Here is a 20,512-nt window from a genome sequence, read left to right on the forward strand (position 1 = left end):
TTTGTATTGAGAACGGATGCACACAGGAAAAGCATTAAAAACACAAAAACGAGAGCATTATGCTAAGTGAAATAAGCCAGTCAGAGAAGGATAAGTATCACATGATCTCACTCATTTGTGGAATATAATGAACAATGTAAACGGATGAACAAAAAATAGATCCAGAGACAGAGAAACATCGAATAGACCGTCAAACCTCAGAGGGAAGGCAGGGGAGGTTCGGGGGGGGGGGGGAGGAGGGGTAAGAGATCAACCAAAGGACTTGTATGCATGCACATAAGCATAACCAATGGACACAGACAGTAGGGGAGTAAGGGCATGTGCTGGGGAGTGGGAGCTGTCGGGGAGAGGTAATGGGGGAAAAAAGGAGATATATGTAATACTTTCAACAATAAAGAATTTAAATTAAAAACAAAACACAAAACCAAGAACACAAACAGAATATCTTTTCAAACAAATTCTCAGTGCCTCAGCCTCTCCTGATTGGAAATTGCATGCCTCCAAAACAAGAATCCTACTAGGTCATTACTTAGAAGTTAGCTTATTCATAAAGCTTCTCTAATGAAATTATCTCCTCCAAAGAACAACAAAAAGAACTAAAATGGAATGACCCACATTTGTGTCTTGCATTATTTCCTTTTGAGTTAGATGACTAGAGGATCAACAGTAGGCTGAGATCCTGGTTCAGTTCAGACTAAGATCTTGGTTGGAGAAACGATAGCCACAGATTAAACTGAAAGACCATGACTAAATAATGACAGTGATAGTGACAGCTTGACCAGAGTTCATTTAGAACCCCTCTACTCAAAGTGTGGCCCAGGGCCCAGCAGAGCCAGCATCCTCAAGGCGCTAGTAAGAGATGTGGAATCTGGCTCCATCCTGACCTACATTGTAACCAGGTTTTGCACATTCATCAAGTCTAAGATACGCAGCTCTAGGCGGTCCCAGTACCTACATTCTGCCCACCAGAAGTCCTAGACCTTCTGGTCAGCCAGGATATGGATTAAAAACTGGAGCTTCGGCCTTAAAGTTTAGTGTTGACTAAACAGTGTTTCTTGCTGGAACTTATGGGTAGGTGCCTGCTCCAGCAGCCAGAATCCTGCCAATTCAGAGGCCACATCATCAGCATGCAGCCACCATAAAGCCATGAAAATGCTTTTAGCCAACAATATTTCCTTTGTATCACCTCTCTCCTGTACTCTAAGCAGAAATACTACTTGCTTCTGTCCGGTCTCTCGATTTCACTCATCTCCCTTTCCCTCGAGTTCTTATCCTGCCTCAGTCTGATCTGCCTTCAGATCGGAGAGGGTGGCAACTTCCCTTTTTCCCACTCAGGACTCTGAGCCAGCAAGGACGTACTCACCACACACGGTTATCAAGACTTCGTTGCTTTTTTTGATCACCTTGCCCAGGCCTGCGATACAGGTGTAGTTCCCACTGTCCCATTTTGAGACCATCTTGGTGAAATTTTGAGCCTGTGACACATTCATGTCTCCTTTCTGGATGGCGAAGTCGACTGTATGTGGGACGGAGCACCACAGGTTCAGGCTGCCACCCTCGTCCAGATGTGTGGCGGAAGATTCCAGCTTGGGTTTGGGAAACAGCTCTGAAAAACCAGTGAGTGGGAATGGAGTGAGATGTTTCTGGGAACCACTCCCAAACCCCCTTCACAGAGAGTCCCTGGCCCAGCTGCTTTTGGCAGAACCAACTCCCAACTTCCTTCAAAAAGGTTTCCTTTGCCTCTCAAGGACCGGACAATCATGCAATTGAAGAACTGGCAGGTTTGCGTCCCTTGTTAATCCAAATTATTTCATAGACATGGATTAGGAAAGTTTTACAACTTGTAAAGATTCATGCATTTACCTATTTGTTCATTCACTCACACATTTTATTCCATAAGTATTTATTTCAAGCTATTTCTGTGCTGGGCACCTCGGTTGGCCTTGGGGAGACAATAGTGAGAAACAGTCCCTGACTTCCGAGCGCTGACGTCTGGTGGGCTACTCAAACAAGATGTTTGCAGCAGAGCCCATAGAGGGGCCACTGGACCTAGGCTAGGAGGAAGTCATCCAGGCAAAGAGGGAAAGGGTCATAGGCAGAGGGAATAGCATGTGGAAGACCTGGCAGAAGGTTCAAGCGTCTGAAAGTTCAGTTGCCCTGGAACATAGTGGGAGTAGAAGAGGCCAAAGGAGGCCTATGGATCTTGAAGGACCTTGAAACCACCCAAAGACGTATGGATTGCATTCCCACAGCAGCGGGAAGCATCGAGAGTCTGGGTCAGGGGAAGGGCATAGATGTACGTTGTGGGAAGATCTCTGGGAGTAAAATGAATGGGTGATACCTCCTGAGGTCAAGTTGTGAGCTACACATCCTATGCCACTTTAAGGACTTATTAGTACCCTCATTTAGGTTGCATGGCAACAGTAGTAAAGACAGAAGTTGACTTTTAAGAGGTTTTGCCTTATTTATTTATTTTAAATATTGGCCCTTCTGCTTGCTAGCTTTTTTATTAAAGGCCAGTTTTGCCTTATTTAAATATTTCCTGAAATATATCAATATTTCATAGTTATAGTATGTGTTTTATTTTCAGCTACAGGGAAAGTAGTAATTAACTACTTAACCAATGTGAAGACTTGGCTCCTTTATGTAAAGTTTACATTATAAACCAATGCACCCTGATTTCATTAATGAAGGAGTCAGTAATTCTATTTTTTTTTTTCAAATCCTCACTCAAGGATATTCTTCCATTGATTTTTAAAGAGAGTGGAAGAGAGAGGAAAAGACAGAGAGAAATATCGATGTGAGAGAAACACATGGATTGGTTGCCTCCTGCACACACCCTGACCAGGGTCTGGGCTGGGGTGGAGCCTGCAACCGAGATATGTGCTCTTGACTAGAACTGAACTCGGGACCCTTCAGTGACTAACGGTCTATTCACTGAGCCAAACCGACAAGGGTGAGGAGTCAGTAATTCTTGAGACTCTCTGCATATTGAGAAAGGGACTGAGTCCCAAAGTTCCTGTTAGGAAAGCTTCTTGGGCTTGAGTTTTGAGACTGCAAACAGGAATCAGGAAATCGAATTCTACCTTTGCCTATAAATTTGCCTGCTGTACAGGTTTGGGGGTACAAATCAACATTGTCATAATTGATGTGATCATCATTGTTATGGAAGTGAATTCCATCTAGTCCACAGTGTCTTCCTAGTTTCCTGTACAGGGAATAAAATAAAACTTCAAGTAAGGTGGTGCCCCAATAATTAATCGATATTTTATTAGGGCACGTGTCACCCTTCCTTCCATCCATATAGTTGGTGTTGACTCCTCACCCTCGCCGGTTTTCATAGCTCTAGGTTAGGAGTGGGGAAAAGGAACCAAAGAAATTGACATCCTAAAGTGCCTTACAATCTCATTGGGCAGATTCCAAACAAATGTGAAAAAGTGACTTAGATTAAAAAAAAAATCCCAAAGCAATGACTTTACATTTAAAAATATGTAAACAAAAAGGTCAAAAATAGAAACCATGTTGCTGAGACGGGTCCAAGGCGGTTTACAATTAGGAAGGAAATGTTAGGGAACAGTCTACTTGTAAAGGAGATAATGGAAAGACTGGCAGAGCCATGACGTAGACTAAGAAGGATCAGTCTTTTATTCACTCATGAACGGATATTCATGGAGCTCCTAATGTGCCAGGTTCTAAGCATCAATGATTTACGATGAATTGAGCCCACAGACCTGGTCGTTCAAGAGCTCACACCAGGGAGTGAAGACAGATGCTAAATCTTTGCAGCGACTGTTGACATCAAGGAATGAGCAGAGGGCAATGGGACCTGAGGTGTGACCGTGGGACTCTGCCTGGGGGAGCCTGGATTGAGATTTGGGGCTTAGTCCTTAAGGACAACAGAAGTTTTTCAGTGGCCAAGGAGAAAGGATAGGCTGAGTGGGGAGAGATGCTTGGAAGAGGGTGGGGTCAAAGTGAAGGATCATGGCCCCATAGGAGTCGAAGCCCAGGAATAGTTATGCCAAATAGGGGCCATCTTACGAGGGCTTCTTCTGCAGCTGGCTGAAGGATGAATTGGGACAGAGATGCTCAAGGAGAACCCTGGTGTGAGGCCAGTGTTAGGATGTGATTGTAGAGCTGAGAAAGACAGGACAACAGTGACAGACCTGTCAGCACTTGTGACAAATTGGATTTTCTATCCAAAGACAAATGACAAATCCAATGATTTTTATGCTCACAAAATTATTTTGAGCCTCCAATATTACTGTATAGAGCCATTTGCAGTGAGGCTTGATAGTAACAGGGACATGGAAAACCAGATGCATTAAGTGGGCTTGCAGACATTTCCAAAGGCTTGGTAGAATTTGAACATGGGGGTGTCTACCTGCCAGTCCTGAGGTGCTGGGTCAGCGTCACATGGAAAGGAGGGAGCTCAGGCTCACAGTGCACGCAGGCTGAGGGCATGAAAGGAAAGACCGAGCATAACACTTGGCTTTCCTGGGCCATGGAGACTAATCTACCAAATGACTTGTATGCCCCACACGGCACACACATCTGGATGTGGGTGATCAGCTACAATAGTAACTTATGGTCCAACGATGCTGTATGCTTTCCTAAAGTAGCCTGGCCCAAGGGAGAAGGATGCTTCTCTAACTGGTGAAACAATCCATATGTTCACCACTTGGTCCCTGTTGCTCTCACGGCAATAGGCCAAGCCTTTATGTACTTCCTCATTGCATTGCATTCTAAAGGTCTGTTTATGTCTGCAAATTCTTCAAGGGCAAAGCCTGACTTTAAGCAGCTCTCTATTCCCAACAGGTTGCCCAGAAAAACAGAAGGTGCTCAATATATGTTGAATTGAATACTTTTCTCTAATGAAATAAGACATGTCTTATCCAGTGAAAAACATCATGTGCCTCATAATATTTGTTATTATCAATAATAAACTAAATTGCTAGCACACACTATAGACCAGCAGGATCCAGCACACATGCCAATCACCTAGTTGGGGCGTTGGCAGCCTACCTATGATACTGGGGGACTGTTGCTGCGACACTCAATGCTCATCACATAGGAGGCTTTCAGTAAATGGATGAACAGACGAAGAAATGAATGAACACCTTCCCTTGGGAACGAAGAAGTGCTGACTCTCGAGAATAAAATAAACATCTGCTCGTGACATCAGAAAGAAAAAGAAAAGAAATGCTGACTCTCTCTGTTCTCTGAGACACTTTCATCCTATATTCATGTGTTCATGCAACAAATAAGTTTTGAATTCCTACTGTGTGCCAGGCACTGTATAAAATAGGTAATGCTCCTGCCCTCACCAGCTTACACTCTAGATTCCACATCCATAAAACTGGAATTATGACACAGATCTCATAGCATTGTTATGGCCATGAAATCAGAAACTAGGCAAGCCAGTCACACAGTGCTCAACAAAGAGGATTTGTTACCATTTGTGAGTTTGCTAATGCTTTTGCATCCTTGACCCTGCCATAGGGCCTGTCTGGTACTCTAGCACAGTGCTTGGCACAGAGGAAAGATAAATGTGCTCTAATAATAGAAACACTAGCTAACATTCACTGGGTCCTCTTGGTGAGCTCTGTCATCTCATAGATTTGTGGCAAAGAGGCACTTGGTAAGTCACCCGAGGTCACAGAAGTGGTGAGTGGCAAGGTTGGGATCTGATGCCAGACTCTGCACCCTCAACCACCACAGCTAACTGCTTACTGGCTCTGCATTGACTTTTTCCCCACAGGCACACCCCCCACCCGAGTGCATTCATTCGGACAAGCAGGAGTAGAAATATCAGCATCACTGGCCATCCCAGATTCCAGCACGGTCACTTCTTGAGCCTGCAATAGGCTCCCACCCTCCAGGAGCACCCCTACCTGTGATGTTGACCACGATGCTGCTGACCTTGGAGATCTGGCTGGTTTCCACTTTGCAGGTGTAGTTGCCGTTCTCCTTCATTGTGGCCATCACTGAGTAGGTGGCCTCATTGCCCTGCTTGCTGTGCCCCACAATGGTCTTGTCCCTCTGGATGATGATTTCTGGAAATGCCTGGACCATGGGCGTCACCTGAATGATGCACTTAATGTGCAGCTGGTCTCCTTCGATGATCACCCCCGTGGGATGGATGTGGAACTGGGGATTGGAGAAGGATTCTACAAGAAGAGGACAAGCCGGTTGGACTTAGGTTCAAGCCTGGGTGAGGGAAAGGGGCACTCTCTCCTCTTCTCTGCTCTTTTTGTTGCCAACCACTATTTTTCCTTATTAATTAAAAACAAACAAACTCAACCTGTCTTCTCAAACAACTTTGAGTTGGCTGCTCTGAAGCAGGGTCCCTCCCTTCTCGCTCATTCTTGCATCTTCAACCTTCTTCTTAACTGCAATTCTCTAACTTTCTTGAGCTTCCCAAAGGCTAAACCATCTTCTCTAAATCTAATCTGCAGAACCTTCTTCAAATGACCTCAGAAATAAAGAGTCATTAGAAACAGACTCTTCCCTCGCCCACCAAGGATTATCTAGGTTCCTCTTGCGCTGTTTCACACAACTCTGGGATTTCAGCATAAACAGTCCATAGCTTTCAAAAATGACAATTGTGTAGACAGTGCTATTTCATGAAAATAAATATTTAAATAACCAGATGCAAAAATAGTGTATTCTACTCCTTTCTTTACAATGTTGGTTGTTACTGACTGAATTGGTTTCATGGCTCACAGTTTGAAAACACCGTCTTAATAAAATATGTGTCAGACACCAGGGTGGGGAATCTCCAGGAGACAGAAAGAAAAGCAGGGCTAGGCCTTCGCTCCTGCTAAAAAAATAGCAGATCATAGAGAGTATGTACAAAAGTGGCCCTAGATGGTTTGGCTCAGTGGATAGAGCGTCAGCCTGTGACAGGACTGAAGGGTCCCAGGTTTGATTCCTGTCAAGGGCACATGCCTGGGTTGCAGGCTCAATCTCCAGTAGGGGGCGTGCAGGTGGAAGCCAATCAATGATTCTCTCTCACTATTGATGCTTCTATCCCTCTCTCCTTCTCCCTTCCTCTCTAAAATCAATTAAAAATATTTTTTAAAAATGCCAAAAGTGATATTAATATTTTCATATTCATTAGCTTTTTAACTATAAAGCCATTTAAATCCACAAAAGAAAGCTAACGTTTAAAAACATAACCTTTCCTGAATAAAAGTCAAAAAAGGGAGAGCATCTCTCAGGACCCTCAGCAAGTGGCCCCTGGGGTAGCTCACTAATAACTGAAGGGTTTTTTCTTATGCTCAGATTAACTCCAGATGCACCAGAGACCTAAATGCAGGGGGGGGGGGGGGGGGGGGGAATAACACATTTAAACCACAGAAACAGTAAGAGAAAACATCAGTGCTTTTTTTTTTCTTTCATAATCTTGGAGTATGGAGGAACTTTAGGTGTGAATCACAAAGCTGAGATATCATAAGGAAGAAGGATGGATACATTTGATTAACTAAACATTAAAGGTTTTGCATTGAAAAAAATCATATAAAGAAGCTCTAAAACGAAAAGAATTGTGGATTGACTGAAATGACAAGTGGATTGAGCAAAAAGATTAAGACAATTAAGACTCACACTAAGGCAGTGGAAGGACTCAGAACATGTGACATTCCTTAAATAAAAGTGTATTAACTTTTTAAAAAATCATACAATAAAAACAATGATAGCCCTGGCCAGTGTGACTCAGTTGGTTGGGCATCGTCCTGTGCACCAGAGGGTTGCCAGTTCGATTCCTGGTTAGGGCCCATGACCGGTTGCAACCTTAATCCCCAGTGAGAGGCCTGCAGAAGGCAGCCAATCAATGATTCTCTCTCATCATTGATATTTCTATCTCTCACTTCCTCTCTAAAACCAAGAAAAAAAAATTTTTTTGAAAACTATGGAAATAAAGTGATTACGAACAGTCTTGAGAAGAGCAGCCCAGCCAGAAGTACTCAGCCCCTTTCCAATCCTGGGCTCTTTCTCCCAGTACCAAACCAGCAAGCCAGAAAGAATGAAAAAAAAAAGAAGAGAGAGAACAGGACTCTCACCCCTCACGGTGACCAGATCACTCCTGGTGGTCGCAGAGATCTCCACGTTCCTCCCAGAAACGATGCTGGCTTGACAGAGGAAATAGATCAGACGGTCCTGTTCCTCCACTGTGAAGTCCAGCGTCACAAAATTCTGGTGCTGAGAATTTTTTTCTCTTTTTTGCTTGGTACCTTTTTTGTCTAGTTCGACTTTTTCAACTATGAAATGTACTGGGGCCTTTTCATTGGGGACAGAACAATTGACGATCACAACTCCGCCCTCTATCGCCTCCTTCTTGTCCAGTGTCACTCTGGGACTGGACACTCCTTTGGGGAAAGAGAAAGTCCATTAGTATTAGTTTGATTGAATGGTACAAGTGAGTCATTCTGGTTGACCCATCTAAGAGTTCTTTTCTTGCCTGGCCAGTGTGACTCGGTGGTTGGGTGTCAACCTATGAACCAGGAGGTCACGGTTTGATTTCCAATCAGGGAACATGCCCGGGGTTTTGGGCTCGATCCCCAGTGTGGGGTGTGCAGAAAGTAGCCGATCAATGATTCTCATCATTGATGTTTCTCTCTCTCTCCTTCTCTCTTCCTCTCTGAAATCAATAAAAATATACTTTTTTAAATAATAAGGGTTCTTTTTTTTTTATTCCCAGAACACCCAGTGCTACCTACCAGGTAATTACTGAGCATATATGTGTCCAGCACTACGCCAGGTACTTTGAAAAGTACAAAATATGTTGAAGATGTGGTTGGTGCTTTCAACCTTTATAATCCCATTGGGAAAACAAGTCTCCCCAAGTGAAACAGTTAAAAACAAAACAGCCCAGCCAGTATTCATTAGTATTTCTGTGGTTGTTGTTATACTTTATTGAATGCCAGTTGCAAGTTAGGTCGACTCTATATTCATTCTCATAATAAACCTCCAGGGTGGGCATGAAAGATAAAGTTATGCCCATTTTACAGATGAAGAAGGTGAAGCTCAGGGAGGTTCAAGGCTCATAGTTTTCAAGCCCCCAGAGTGGAGATTCGACCCTGGGTCTGTCTGACTCCAAGGCCAGAGGTTTGGGTATAGGAGGGGAGGGAAAGGGGAGTGTGCATGGCCTCCCGTTAAAAAGCAAAGCTGAGCCCTAACCGGTTTGGCTCAGCGGATAGAGCGTCGCCCTGCAGACTCAAGGGTCCCAGGTTCGATTCTGGTCAAGGGCATGTACCTTGGTTGCGGGCACATCCCCAGTAGGGGGCGTGCAAGAGGCAGCTGATTGATGTTTCTCTTTCATCGATGTTTCTAACTCTCTATCCCTCTCCCCTCCTCTCTGTAAAAAATCAATAAAATATATTTTTTTAAAAAAAGCAAAGCTGAAAATAACTGAGCATCAGAGGGTGCTGCAGAGACAATGCATGATGGAGAAGTCGGGAAAGGAGGAGGGTCTCTTTGCCTGGGAGTTCAGAGAAAATGCTAGAAAGGAACAGGGTCTGAGGGGAATCTTGGAGGAAGGGTGCTATTTGGGCAGATGTTGTGGGATGGGGGCTAAGAACAGGATTTCAGGGTACACACGCACATGGGCAACTGCTCGGGCTGAGGTGTGTGAGTGGAGGGTCTAGAACAGAGAAAGGGGTGGAGAGAAAGATACATCGAGTAGTAAACCAGGTCAGATTAGGGGGAGCTGGGAGAACCTGGCTGAGATTAGATGTCCTGTCCAGGCCCCATAGTCTTGTGGTCATGAACTTCATCTTGGAGTCAAACAGACTTGCTTGCATCCTAAACCTGACTCTTCCTGGATGTGCCACCTCACCCAATCACTTATAACTCTTATGAATTTTGTTGTTGTTGTTTGTTAATTCTCACCCAAGAATATTTTTTTCAATAATTTTTAGAGAGAATGGAAAGGAGGGGGAGAGACAGAGAGAGAAAAACGTCGATGTGAGAGAGACACATGGATTGGTTGCCTCCTGCATGTGCCCCGACCAGTGCTGGGGATTGAACCTGCAACTCAGGTATCTACCCTTGACCAGAATCGAACCCATGACCCTTCAGCCCCCTTCAGTCCACGGGGGTGACACTCTAATTACTGAGCAAAGTGGCTAGAGTGATCTTTTTTTTTCTTTTTGACCCACCAAGTTTGGAGATGGAGGGCTGTCTGCTTGGGAAGAAGACCTGGACTGTATTCATACCACTATTGTTACCTGTGGTGCAGCTGTTATGAAGGAGCTCCCCACGGGAAGGGACCATGTCTTACTCACTGCTGGATGCTGGGCCTGGCTCAGAGTAAAAACTCAATAAATGTTTAATGAATGGATCAACTGCCTTTAGTCTACCTCGAAGACCTATCATAATAACCACGGCTTAGAGGTCAACTTTAGAGTCAAATAGATCTTGGTTCTAACTCTAGCTTTGCCTTTGATGAAGTGCGAAACTCAACCTCTCTGAGCCGCAGGGTACACTCCTGTAAGCGGGAGGAACTACGCTTCTCTCCCAGTGCTACTGCAGGGGTTAAATGAAATGTGTGTCAAGCACTTATAAGCATTTATCTCATGGGAGGCTAATAAATGGTAGTTCTCATTACCAGAACTAATGATAGTCTGAATGACTGTCCTGATCACAAAAGCACAAAAATGCAGAAATGAGTTAAGGCAGCAGCTGTCAGAAAGTATGGGGCTGAATTTACTAACTCTGTCCATTCAATCACCCAAGTTTTAAGAAAAAGTACCCTTGCCGAAACCGGTTTGGCTCAGTGGATAGAGCGTCGGCCTGCGGACTGAAGGGTCCCGGGTTCGATTCCGGTCAAGGTCAAGGGCATGTACCTGGGTTGCGGGCACGTCCCCAGCAGGGGATGTGCAGGAGGCAGCTGATCGATGTTTCTCTCTCATCGATGTTTCTGGCTCTCTATCCCTCTCTCTTCCTCTCTGTGGAAAATCAATAAAATATATTTAAAGAAAGAAAAAGTACCCTAACTTTCTAAAGCCTGCCGGCACATTTCTTTCCAACAAACACTTCCAAAACTCTTGATCTACCACTCTTTCCTCATCACTAATGTAAATGCCCAGACATGTTGGTTCCTCCCCTGTCCTCAGTGGAGATGAAGAAGGGCTGGTTTGCATTTCTGTGGCTGTTGCCCCTGGTGACACAAAGAGATGCCTGACACCTATGGAGGAACTGGCCTGGAGGAGGATGCTGTCATGTTCTCCCATGTGAGTCTCAAAGACTGACAAGAAAGTGGTCAGAGCCCAGCTGGTGTTGCTCAGTGGTTGAGCGTCTTCTACCTATGAATCAGGAGGTCATGGTTTTTGATTCCCAGCCAGGGCACATCAATTTTAAAAATTTAAATTAAAAAAAAAAGAAAAGAAAGTGATCAGAGATTTCATACTTATAAAAGGAAAATGCCACCAGACCCTTGCCCACTGGTTCTTCCTGTTTCCTGTTTGCTGTAAGGGTTATTTTTTCCTCAGGATGGTCTGACCCAGTACCTCATACATGATGGGCCATTCATTCATTCAATACTTGGTTACTGAGCACACTTCATTCACTATTCATTTAATCCTTAAAGCAAAATAATCCTTCAAGATCGATAACTAGTTATCTCTATTTTAGGGACAGGAAACGTGTCAGTAACTAGTTATCTCTATTTTAGGGACAGGAAATGAAGATCCCAAAAGGTTGGGCATTCTGCTGGGATACTCCCCTCTTTCTCAGCCTCCGCTCTTTCACGCTGATACCACGTGTCCCTTGTGCCACTTCACCATCAAGCAAACTCTTACATGATCTTCTGGATGGGGACCCAATGTCCCTCCCTCCAGGAAGACATCTCGAAGTCCTCTCGGCAGAATTATTTCCTCCCACCTTTGTGCTCCCAAGGCACTCAGATCTTATAGCTACTGGACTGTAATTATCTGTGTAAATGTCTTCCTTCCCCACCAGACTGCAACTACCTCTGGAGCTGGGGCCTGCCTGATGCATGTACATGTCTTGCACTGGTTTTTTCCTGGCTTGCAGCCTTGGGAATTGTTTCTTGAGGGAGGGAATGAATGAATGAAACCCTGTATCTCTGAACCCAAATTTCCCACAATGATTTCTCTCCTGTTTCTCCATCTATTTCTACTTCCCCTTTTCATCTGTTTAATTTATTTCACAATCACTTATTGAGGGCTACTGTGAGCCATATTCTTTGTTTGAGATACAAAAATAGACCAAATACCACCTCTTTTCTCATGCTCTTACAGTCTAGAAAAGCAGACACATGAGTGAAAAATAGTTGCAATATCGAGTAAAAGAGTAAATGCCATTTACTGGGAACTCATTATGTGCTAGTATTAGGCTAAGCCCTTTAATCCTCTCAAAATTCCCTGAGCTGGGTATTATTATTATCTTCATTTCACTGATGAGAATTTTAAAGTTTAGAGAGGTTCAGAGACTTGCCCAGATTGGAATCCAGGCAGACTGACTACAGAATCCAGTGTCAAACCTTGACTCAATGACCTTTATACAAATGCCATTGAATGTAGAGAGCATAAGAGCTTCGAGGACCCTGGGGGAGATCAATTTTGTCTGGAAATGTGTCAGAGAAAAGATCATTGAGCTGAGTCTTCAAGGAGAAATAGTATTTCACGAGGAGATGAGATGAAGAAGGGTATTCCTGGAAGAGGAAACAGCATGTGCAAAGACAAGATGGTGATAAACAGCCAGGCATGTTGGGACCATGTCTAATGCCTACATTTTCGGGTTAGGAAAATGCCAGGCAGATGAGTGAGAAAGGTGATGGGCGAGCAGGTAGGCCTAGTGTTACTACGCATTCAATCACTGTTCTTGCTCCTGCATGTGTTAGCTTCATCTGCCTGAGCTACGTTCAATTCCAGGGACTCACCTCTCACCATCACTTCGTACTCCGATGTGGTTTTCACCTTGTTGTTCAGAATCACAGTGCATTTGTATATCCCTGCATTGTAGACCCGGGCTTGGGGGATGAAATAACTCTCTGTGCTCTTCATGGAGGAGACGTTGTAAAACTGCTCGTCATTCTTATAGAACAGCAGCTGGTGCTGAGGCCGGACGTGAGAAGTGGTGCTGATGTCCACGATGCACTGCAGGGTCAGATTCTCCCCGTTTTGCACCTCCTGCTTTGGCAGGATCACCATGTGGACACTGTTGATGGTAAAAGCTAAATAAGAGGGGAAGAAAGGAAGACTCCTGTTATCTGAGAAACAGCATTGTCCTGGTGACCTTCACCACACTGGGCTGTCATCACCCTACGCAGCATAGTGCTCAGGGGTCCCAAATGCCTACAGGGGCCAAGTGGGTAATGACTCTGGGTAGTGGGTCAAGCATGAGGCAGTTGGTACTAAGCTGCTCATATTCCACCAAGACAAGTGTGACAAGTAAAACATGCCCCTGCCCTCACCGGTTTGACTCGGTAGATAGAATGTCTGCCTGCGGATTGAAAGGTCCCAGGATCGTTGGGACCATGTCTAATGCCCACATTTTCGGGTTAGGAAAATGCCAGGCAGATGAGTGAGAAAGGTGATGGTTACAGGCTCCAGTGTGGGCTCAATCCCCAGTAGGGGGCATGCAGGAGGCAGTCAATCAATGATTCTTATCATTGATGTTTCTATCTCTCTCTCCCTCTCCCTTCCTCTCTCTGAAATCAATACAATATATTTAAAAAATAAAAATAAATAAAACACATCCCTAAGATAAATATGAGCTGCCACACTGTGGCCCCTGGAGGAAGCATAGGATTCAGGCAGACAAACATGCAAGTTCTGGTTCATCATTTATTACATGATCTTAGGTGATTAACCTCTCTATGCTCTGCTTCCTCCTTGGTAAGATGGGGTAATAATACTTAGTAGGTTGTTGCAAGACTTACTGGAGACTTACTGAGTCTCCTGGATACTCTAACGCTCCTTATTTTTAGGCCAAGGAACAGCTACTGAGCTTAAAAGCAGATCCCTCAGTTTCAGACAAGCCTTTTGATCATTGTAACCTGACCAACATTTTATCTCTAATCTTCTGACACACCCTGATTCAGAACCAGCCAACTAAGCCACTCCTGGATTCCTTACCCTCAGAAACGGTGTGAGGTAATAAATTGTTATCTTAAGCCACTATGTTTTGGGGTAATTTGTTAAGCAGCAATAGATAACAAATATATCACCCAAACAATTTTCAGAAATATTTACCTGATGATTAAGATAATACAGAAAATGGAAAATATTAGCTCTTTGTGAATAAACTGCCCAGGAATAACCAAACTGGGTTATGGCCTATTGGTCTCATTATTCACACAACAGAATGATTTTTCACAACCTGGGCTCCCTAGAAGTTCACCAATGGGTGTTAGGAGGCCATGAACCACCTCCACTTGTATGCAAGTGTGCAATTTTATAGAGAGAGGATCCACAGATCTCCTTACAAAACCCAAAAGGTCTAGAACTATTGTGATGGAAGGACAAGGTTGTGAAACAGCCTAAAGAGGTCAGATCTGTCTGGCCGGTGTGGCTCAGTGGTTGAGCATCGACCTATGAATCAAGAGGTCATGGTTCGATTCCCGGTCAGGGTGTATTCCTGGTTTGTGGGCTTGATCCCCAATGGGGGTGAGTAGGAGTCAGCTGATCAATGATTCTCTCTTATCATTGAGGTTTCTATCTCTCTCCCTCTCCCTTCCTCTCGGAAATCTCTCTCTCTCTCTCTCTCTCTCTCTATATATATATATATATATATATAAATTTTTTTAAATGATGTCAGATATTTTCAATCTGGGGAGATGAAGGCTGGTGAAGAATCCAAAGTAACAGAGTCACCATAGTACAGTGCCCACAGTGCCAAATCCTCAAACCCACAACCAAGGGGCCTGCATTCTTCTGCCTCCAGCTACCAATCAGCTGATGCTCCCGGGAAGATGAGACATTATGACTCAGCCAGCCATGTGTCCCTCAACCTGGAAATGACTCAGAAAGAAAGGTGGGGGGAAAGAGGGAGAAGCCACACACTATTGTCTGGAAAATCACCAGGAGCCATGAAGCATGGAGTCCCTGCTGAACTTCAGTGCTCAGCACAGAGCATGCTGGCCCATCTGCTCATTTAAATCTGTAATATATCCAAGTACAATTGGAGTCTCCTTCAATGAGACATTCACCGAGCACCTGCGCCAGGTGATGGGCTTAAAGGGTGAATACAAAATCATCCTACTGTCATGGACCAGGCCGGCTGGTGGAGGCCCAGATAACTGGAGTACAGAGATGCAAACACCAAGAGGAAGGGCTGCCCAGGAGAGGCTAAGGAAAGTCTGAAGGAAGTGACTGCTGAACCAAGCCTTAACCTGGCCAAGAAACAGGGGTGCTCAGGCAGGAGAACAGCATGTACCAGGACACAGGGGCATGACAAATCAATGAATCTGGGCACAAACAGTTCCCGGAACCAGAGTATGGGGCCAGAGGGGCAACAGGAGCCAGGTAGGAGGCGCCAGAATAGAGGGCCTTGCCTGCTGGGCTGACAAGCTGGGTCCTGTTCTGAGAGTGTTTAGTTCAGTGATGGCGAACCTTTTGAGCTCAGCGTGTCAGCATTTTGAAAAACCCTAACTTAACTCTGGTGCTGTGTCACATATAGAAATTTTTTGATATTTGCAACCATAGTAAAACAAAGACTTATATTTTTGATATTTATTTTATATATTTAAATGCAATTTAACAAAGAAAAATCAACCAAAAAAATGAGTTCGTGTGTCACCTCTGACACGCGTGTCATAGGTTCGCCATCACGGGTTTAGAAGAAGGGTGACAGGATGACCCTGGAGCTTTAGAAAGATCACTGTGGGCTGGGCAGAGAGACCAGCTTGGACAGGGGTTCAGGTGAAGCTGAGGAGGCCTGAGAGAGGGCAGGAGCAGGGGGAATGAAGGGAAGGGATGGACTTGGGAAATATTGAGCGGATACAAAAGGACTTATTTCGGGGGCGGGAGGGGGCGTTTCTGGAACTAGACAGTAGTGATGTTTGCACATTATGAATATACAAAATATCATTAATAAAAAATAAATTTTATGTTATATGTATTTTATTTAAAAAATGTTTAAAGACTTGTTTGATCGAATATGAGGGTTGAGACAAGAGTGGAAAATAAGGTCCTGGATTAGGTAACCAGGAGGATATAGGTGTCGCCGACTAACTCAGAGAATTGCAGAAAGAGGTAAGGGTGAAGAAAAAAGTCAGGCGATGAGACTGGTTTGAGGGACCTGGGAGATGACTAGGAGGAGATGTCACCTACTGGCCCCGCATGATGCTCAGGGGACAGGCCAGGGCTCTGCTAGACCGGCGGAGTATGTGGAGGAGCAGAGGGGGTTGAGCAACTCCAGAGAGGATAAGACCTGTGAGCCTGCAGAGACAAGGGGACGGAGGGAGTTCAAACCCTGGGACAGTCCAAACATCCCCCATGGTTTGTCAGGGATATAAGAGAACACCAGGGAAGAGGGGCCAGGAGGCCAAGGAAGGAGGCTTATTGCAAAGGCAGCACAGGGCCCCAGAGCTGAGGGCTGGAGTGTTCACAGCTTTGGCATCAGAGGCTCCGGGAGAGGTTTCCAGTGTGTGTGTTTTTTTTGGGGGGGGGGGGGGAGGAGTGCACAGCCAGGTGCTGAATGAGTGAGGGCTGACTGAGAGGTGAGGAAGCACAGACAGTGAGTATAAACCAGCCTTCAGAGACGGAACGGACAGATAGGGGACTCGAGATAAATGGAGGGGGTGGGTTGTGTGTGATTTTCCTTTTTCCCCCCAAAATAAGAACTACCAATCATGTTTGCAGGGGAAAGACCAAGAAAGGGGGAGGAGAAAGATGCTAAAAGTGGGATGGCAACTGCGCAAATTATAGATTGTGATCCTGGGGGGCCATGCAAGGCCTGGGCTCAGATCCCAGAGGGACAGGCTGGCCCTAGTCTGGGGGGCAAGGGGGGCGGGGCAGACGTCTCGTCGGAATCAGGAGGGAAGCCGGGAGGATGGGTGGGGACGCAGATAAGCCTGCAGCCAGGGCAGGGCGGGAAGTTGAGGGAGTTCCCTCCAGACAGCACTGTTTTCAAGGTGAAGATGGGATTGAGATCATCTCCTGAGGCTGGCTGGCCGAGTGGGCTGAGGGCCTGAGATAAAGGAGTGGAAAAGGCCCAGGCTGACCAAGCACCTCAACCACAGAGAGCCTGCCGTGTGGAGCAGGCTCCTGGTGTGGAGGGCAGTTACCGGCGTGAGCAGAGCAGGGACGATGGGCCAGGTACAGGAGGTCACCAGGACAGAAAGCCCTGGGTGCCTGGCAATGGACAGTTGTAGGGTGAGACCTCACCTCAGGGTGACCTTTCCTCCCCCAGCGTATTCACTGAGGTTTGGACCCCCGGGGCCTTTCCTCCCAGAGATAACATCTAGGCCTCAGTTGTATTTCACCTGCAGGCCCATAAAAGCAGCCAAACCAGCCACCCCAGGGCTGACCTCAGGACCAGCTGCATTAAATAATGAGCCCCTGCCCTGGTAGTGGCCAATCAATCAGTGGAGATCACAACCCTGAAAGGACACACCTGGAAAACTGCTAAATAGTCTACTGAGATCTTCCCCTGGGACCGCCCCTAAAATCTCCACCCATAAAACCCTTGGGACAGAGGACCCACGGGCTCGCCCTCCCGGCACCACACCTGTGCCTTCCCCTTTCCCTCTTCCTGCCCAACCTCCCCTCCTCGCCCCATGACCTCCCTCAGTCCCAAGCTCCTAGGGCCCTTCCTTTGCCTCTATAACTTGTTCCCTAAGCCCATTTCTTCTACAAGTTACTTCTTCTACCTTTGCGATTTTATAAATAGATATTCTCTTAGAGTCTTGGCTCTGAATTCTTTCCTAGCCAGAACTCAAGTACCAAGGGTGCTGAACCCAGGTCCAGTCTGACCCCACAAGTCTAACACCTGGTGCTGTTCCCGCGCCTGCAACAATCGGTCATGCATGTCCAATGCCCTGACAGCATGGCCTGAGGAACGGGAGACCTGGACCCTAGCCCCCACTCTCACATCCAGTGCACAAGTACTTTCTGGCCTCTGGGCCTCAGTTTCCTCAGGTATAAAACCAGGTGGAGGCATGGGAAGAGATCAACCAATGAACTTGTATGCATATATGCATAATCCCTGGACACCGACAATAGGGTGGTGAGGGTATAGGGCCTGGGGAGGGCAGGAGTGGGCTTGAAGAGGTTAATGGGGGCGGGGGAGGAGGATCTATGTAATACTTTCAACAATTAAGATTAAAAGAAGAAAAACAACCAAAAAACAACAAGGCGGAGACCTAAGGAAGCAGTGGGAGAGCCTCCTGCCCTGAGTCCTGCAGCTCCGAGGTTTTCCCTGAAGGTACAAAGATTATTCTCTACGAACCATGGGAAGGCGGTGACTTACTTCCATCTAAGGTGGGGAAGGAGCTGGGAGAGTCTGGAGGTCCTGGGAAACAGGATGTGCAAGAGACACAGAAGCCCAGAGGCAAGAGTGCTGGCAGGGTGTGGTTGGCCAAAAGCTGGCGGGAGCGGGCTGGCTGGACAGAGAGGGTGGGCAGGAGCGATTGTAAAGGTGGGGAGGACCCAGGACTGCGCGTAGTAAGCCATCACTCATCACAGGCTGGGCAGGCCAGACACCTCCTTTTAGCTACTCTCACCCTCACGGGAGTCCATGCTTAATCCTCTTATCATCCCCACTCTGAGAAAAGGGCTCACAGAGGCAAAGTAAGGCTGGCCGTGAAGAGCTGAGGCAGGCCTCTGGCTCCAGACAGATTCGGCGGGTTTTGGAAAGTGGAGATTCTAGTGCCGATGCCCTGCCAACTGTCTCTCCCTCCATCTGGCAAGTCGGTTATTTCTCTGAGATGCAGAGACACCATCAGTTAATTGGGATGATGAGGATGATAATGGATATCCTGCCTCCATGGGTTGCCATGGGGGTCAAATGCCTGCAATAGCACATGGGCAGTTGACCTGGAGACCAGCAGATGGGCTTTGCTAGTAGCCACACCAGCCCTCTTTGTCCTGGAGCCTCTGCTCTGAGCCCCGGCTCATCAAATCAGCATCATCCAAGTACATCATCTCCAGAGGCTGTACAATTGTCTACAACCCAGTCACCCCCATTCTTTGCCGACTGAAGTGACCACTGACAAGGAATCCTGCTCTGTGGGCTCCACTAAGCCCTCTGCCCCAGCCAAGCCCCCTCTTTCATAGGGTCCCAGATGAAGCAAAACCATACCAACTTATCTTGTTTCAAAATTACGTAGCTCCAAAGGGGATGATAAAACAGACTTCAAGGATAAGCCCCCCTCCCTGTGCACAACCACAGAATATTGCAGTTATAATTGCAGCTTCATGGATGTATGAGAAATGAAAACCAATATGTTTTAGGTCATTTGGGAGAAAAAAGTTGTAACAACAATTTAAACTCTGTTCCGCCTTCCTGAATCTAACAAACGGATTACAGTTCATTTGAGAACAAAACCTTTTGGAAGGGGGTAGAATATGCGAATGAGAAATGTATGGTAGAACAACAAAAAACAAATTATGCAATTGCTCACTTTTTAAAAATCACCTCCCCAAACCTAACATACAGCAGTTAACTAAGATCTAGAAAATGTATGCTACTTCCAGAACATGTTGATTAGAACTTGGCTTAGAACAAGAGTTTTTTCTTTCCTTTCTAAAACCTAAAAATGCCAGAAAGCAATAAACTTCAGCTCTCAATTGGACTAATTTCCTCAATTGTTATAGATATTAACCCAAGCAATTCGATATGAGTGTTCAGAATCACGGAAGACACAATGAACCTAGGTAGAAACTTTACAACTTACAGTTCTCTTGACCCTCGAGGCTCGAACCTGGAAAAGACAGAAGAAATACGTTGACTTCATTTGCTTCAATTCTCACGAAGTGTGAGTGAGTTCAAAAGAGAATAAAACTCACAGAGCAGAAGTACCAGCAGGACTCCCAGCCACATCTTGCCTTCTTTAGTCAACCCCAGTCGCATCCTGAAAGCAAGACTTTGGGCAAGTTACTGCTGCCTTTGGGCCATGCCCCGGGGGCAGAAGACACTTCCCATGCAACGCAGAGGAGCCACCCTGTGAAAAGCAGAAAGATCACTCCGGTGACTTCTCCCAGCGCAGCGAGAGGAGATGGGCTGCGATGCTGGTCAGGTAATGGCGGCCATTGCTGGAAACCGGGAACAATGCCTGGGCTGGCCTGATATCTCCTCAGGAAATGACTGGTCTTCCTGAGGGGCCACTGAACACAGCTGCTTTGTTTAGTTTTCAAGGGGGAAAAAAGGCGCAAGTGGTCATTTCGCCTCAGCCTTCCTGACCCTCCTCATTAGGCTGGGTATGGAGCCCCTTCTCATAGCAGGGTAAGAGGGTTCCTCTCTCTCTCCAACTTCCAGCCGAAGGGCCTCTCTCCGTAGGCACACAGCAAGACCTCTCTGCTTTCCTTTGCCCCCCAAAGGGGCTCTT

General features: G+C 46.0%; 1 protein-coding gene across 8 annotated transcripts in view; it reads right to left on the bottom strand.

Annotated features, from left to right (window-relative positions):
• The window catches only part of PECAM1 (platelet and endothelial cell adhesion molecule 1), a 51,859-nt gene extending 31,620 nt beyond the window's left edge, over positions 1–20,239 (bottom strand). For 7 of the 8 annotated variants that reach the window (XM_070394872.1, XM_070394871.1, XM_070394868.1 and 4 more), the window contains exons 1-6: positions 19,974–20,238; positions 19,862–19,888; positions 12,902–13,195; positions 8,061–8,366; positions 5,892–6,167; positions 1,364–1,606 (exon numbers count right to left, since the gene is read on the bottom strand). In XM_070394872.1, the coding sequence (XP_070250973.1) occupies positions 1,364–1,606; positions 5,892–6,167; positions 8,061–8,366; positions 12,902–13,195; positions 19,862–19,888; positions 19,974–20,037 (1,210 nt within the window). In that variant the 5' untranslated portion in view covers positions 20,038–20,238. Of the gene's footprint in view, positions 1–1,363; positions 1,607–5,891; positions 6,168–8,060; positions 8,367–12,901; positions 13,196–19,861; positions 19,889–19,973 lie in introns of all 8 variants that reach the window. The other variant, XM_070394870.1, reaches the window with a different exon arrangement.
• Positions 20,240–20,512: the final 273 nt, after the last annotated feature.

Source organism: Myotis yumanensis, unplaced genomic scaffold (assembly GCF_028538775.1).
Source record: "Myotis yumanensis isolate MYYU_CA2020_CCGP unplaced genomic scaffold, mMyoYum1.0.hap1 SCAF_16, whole genome shotgun sequence".
Taxonomy (NCBI): Eukaryota; Metazoa; Chordata; class Mammalia; order Chiroptera; family Vespertilionidae; genus Myotis; species Myotis yumanensis.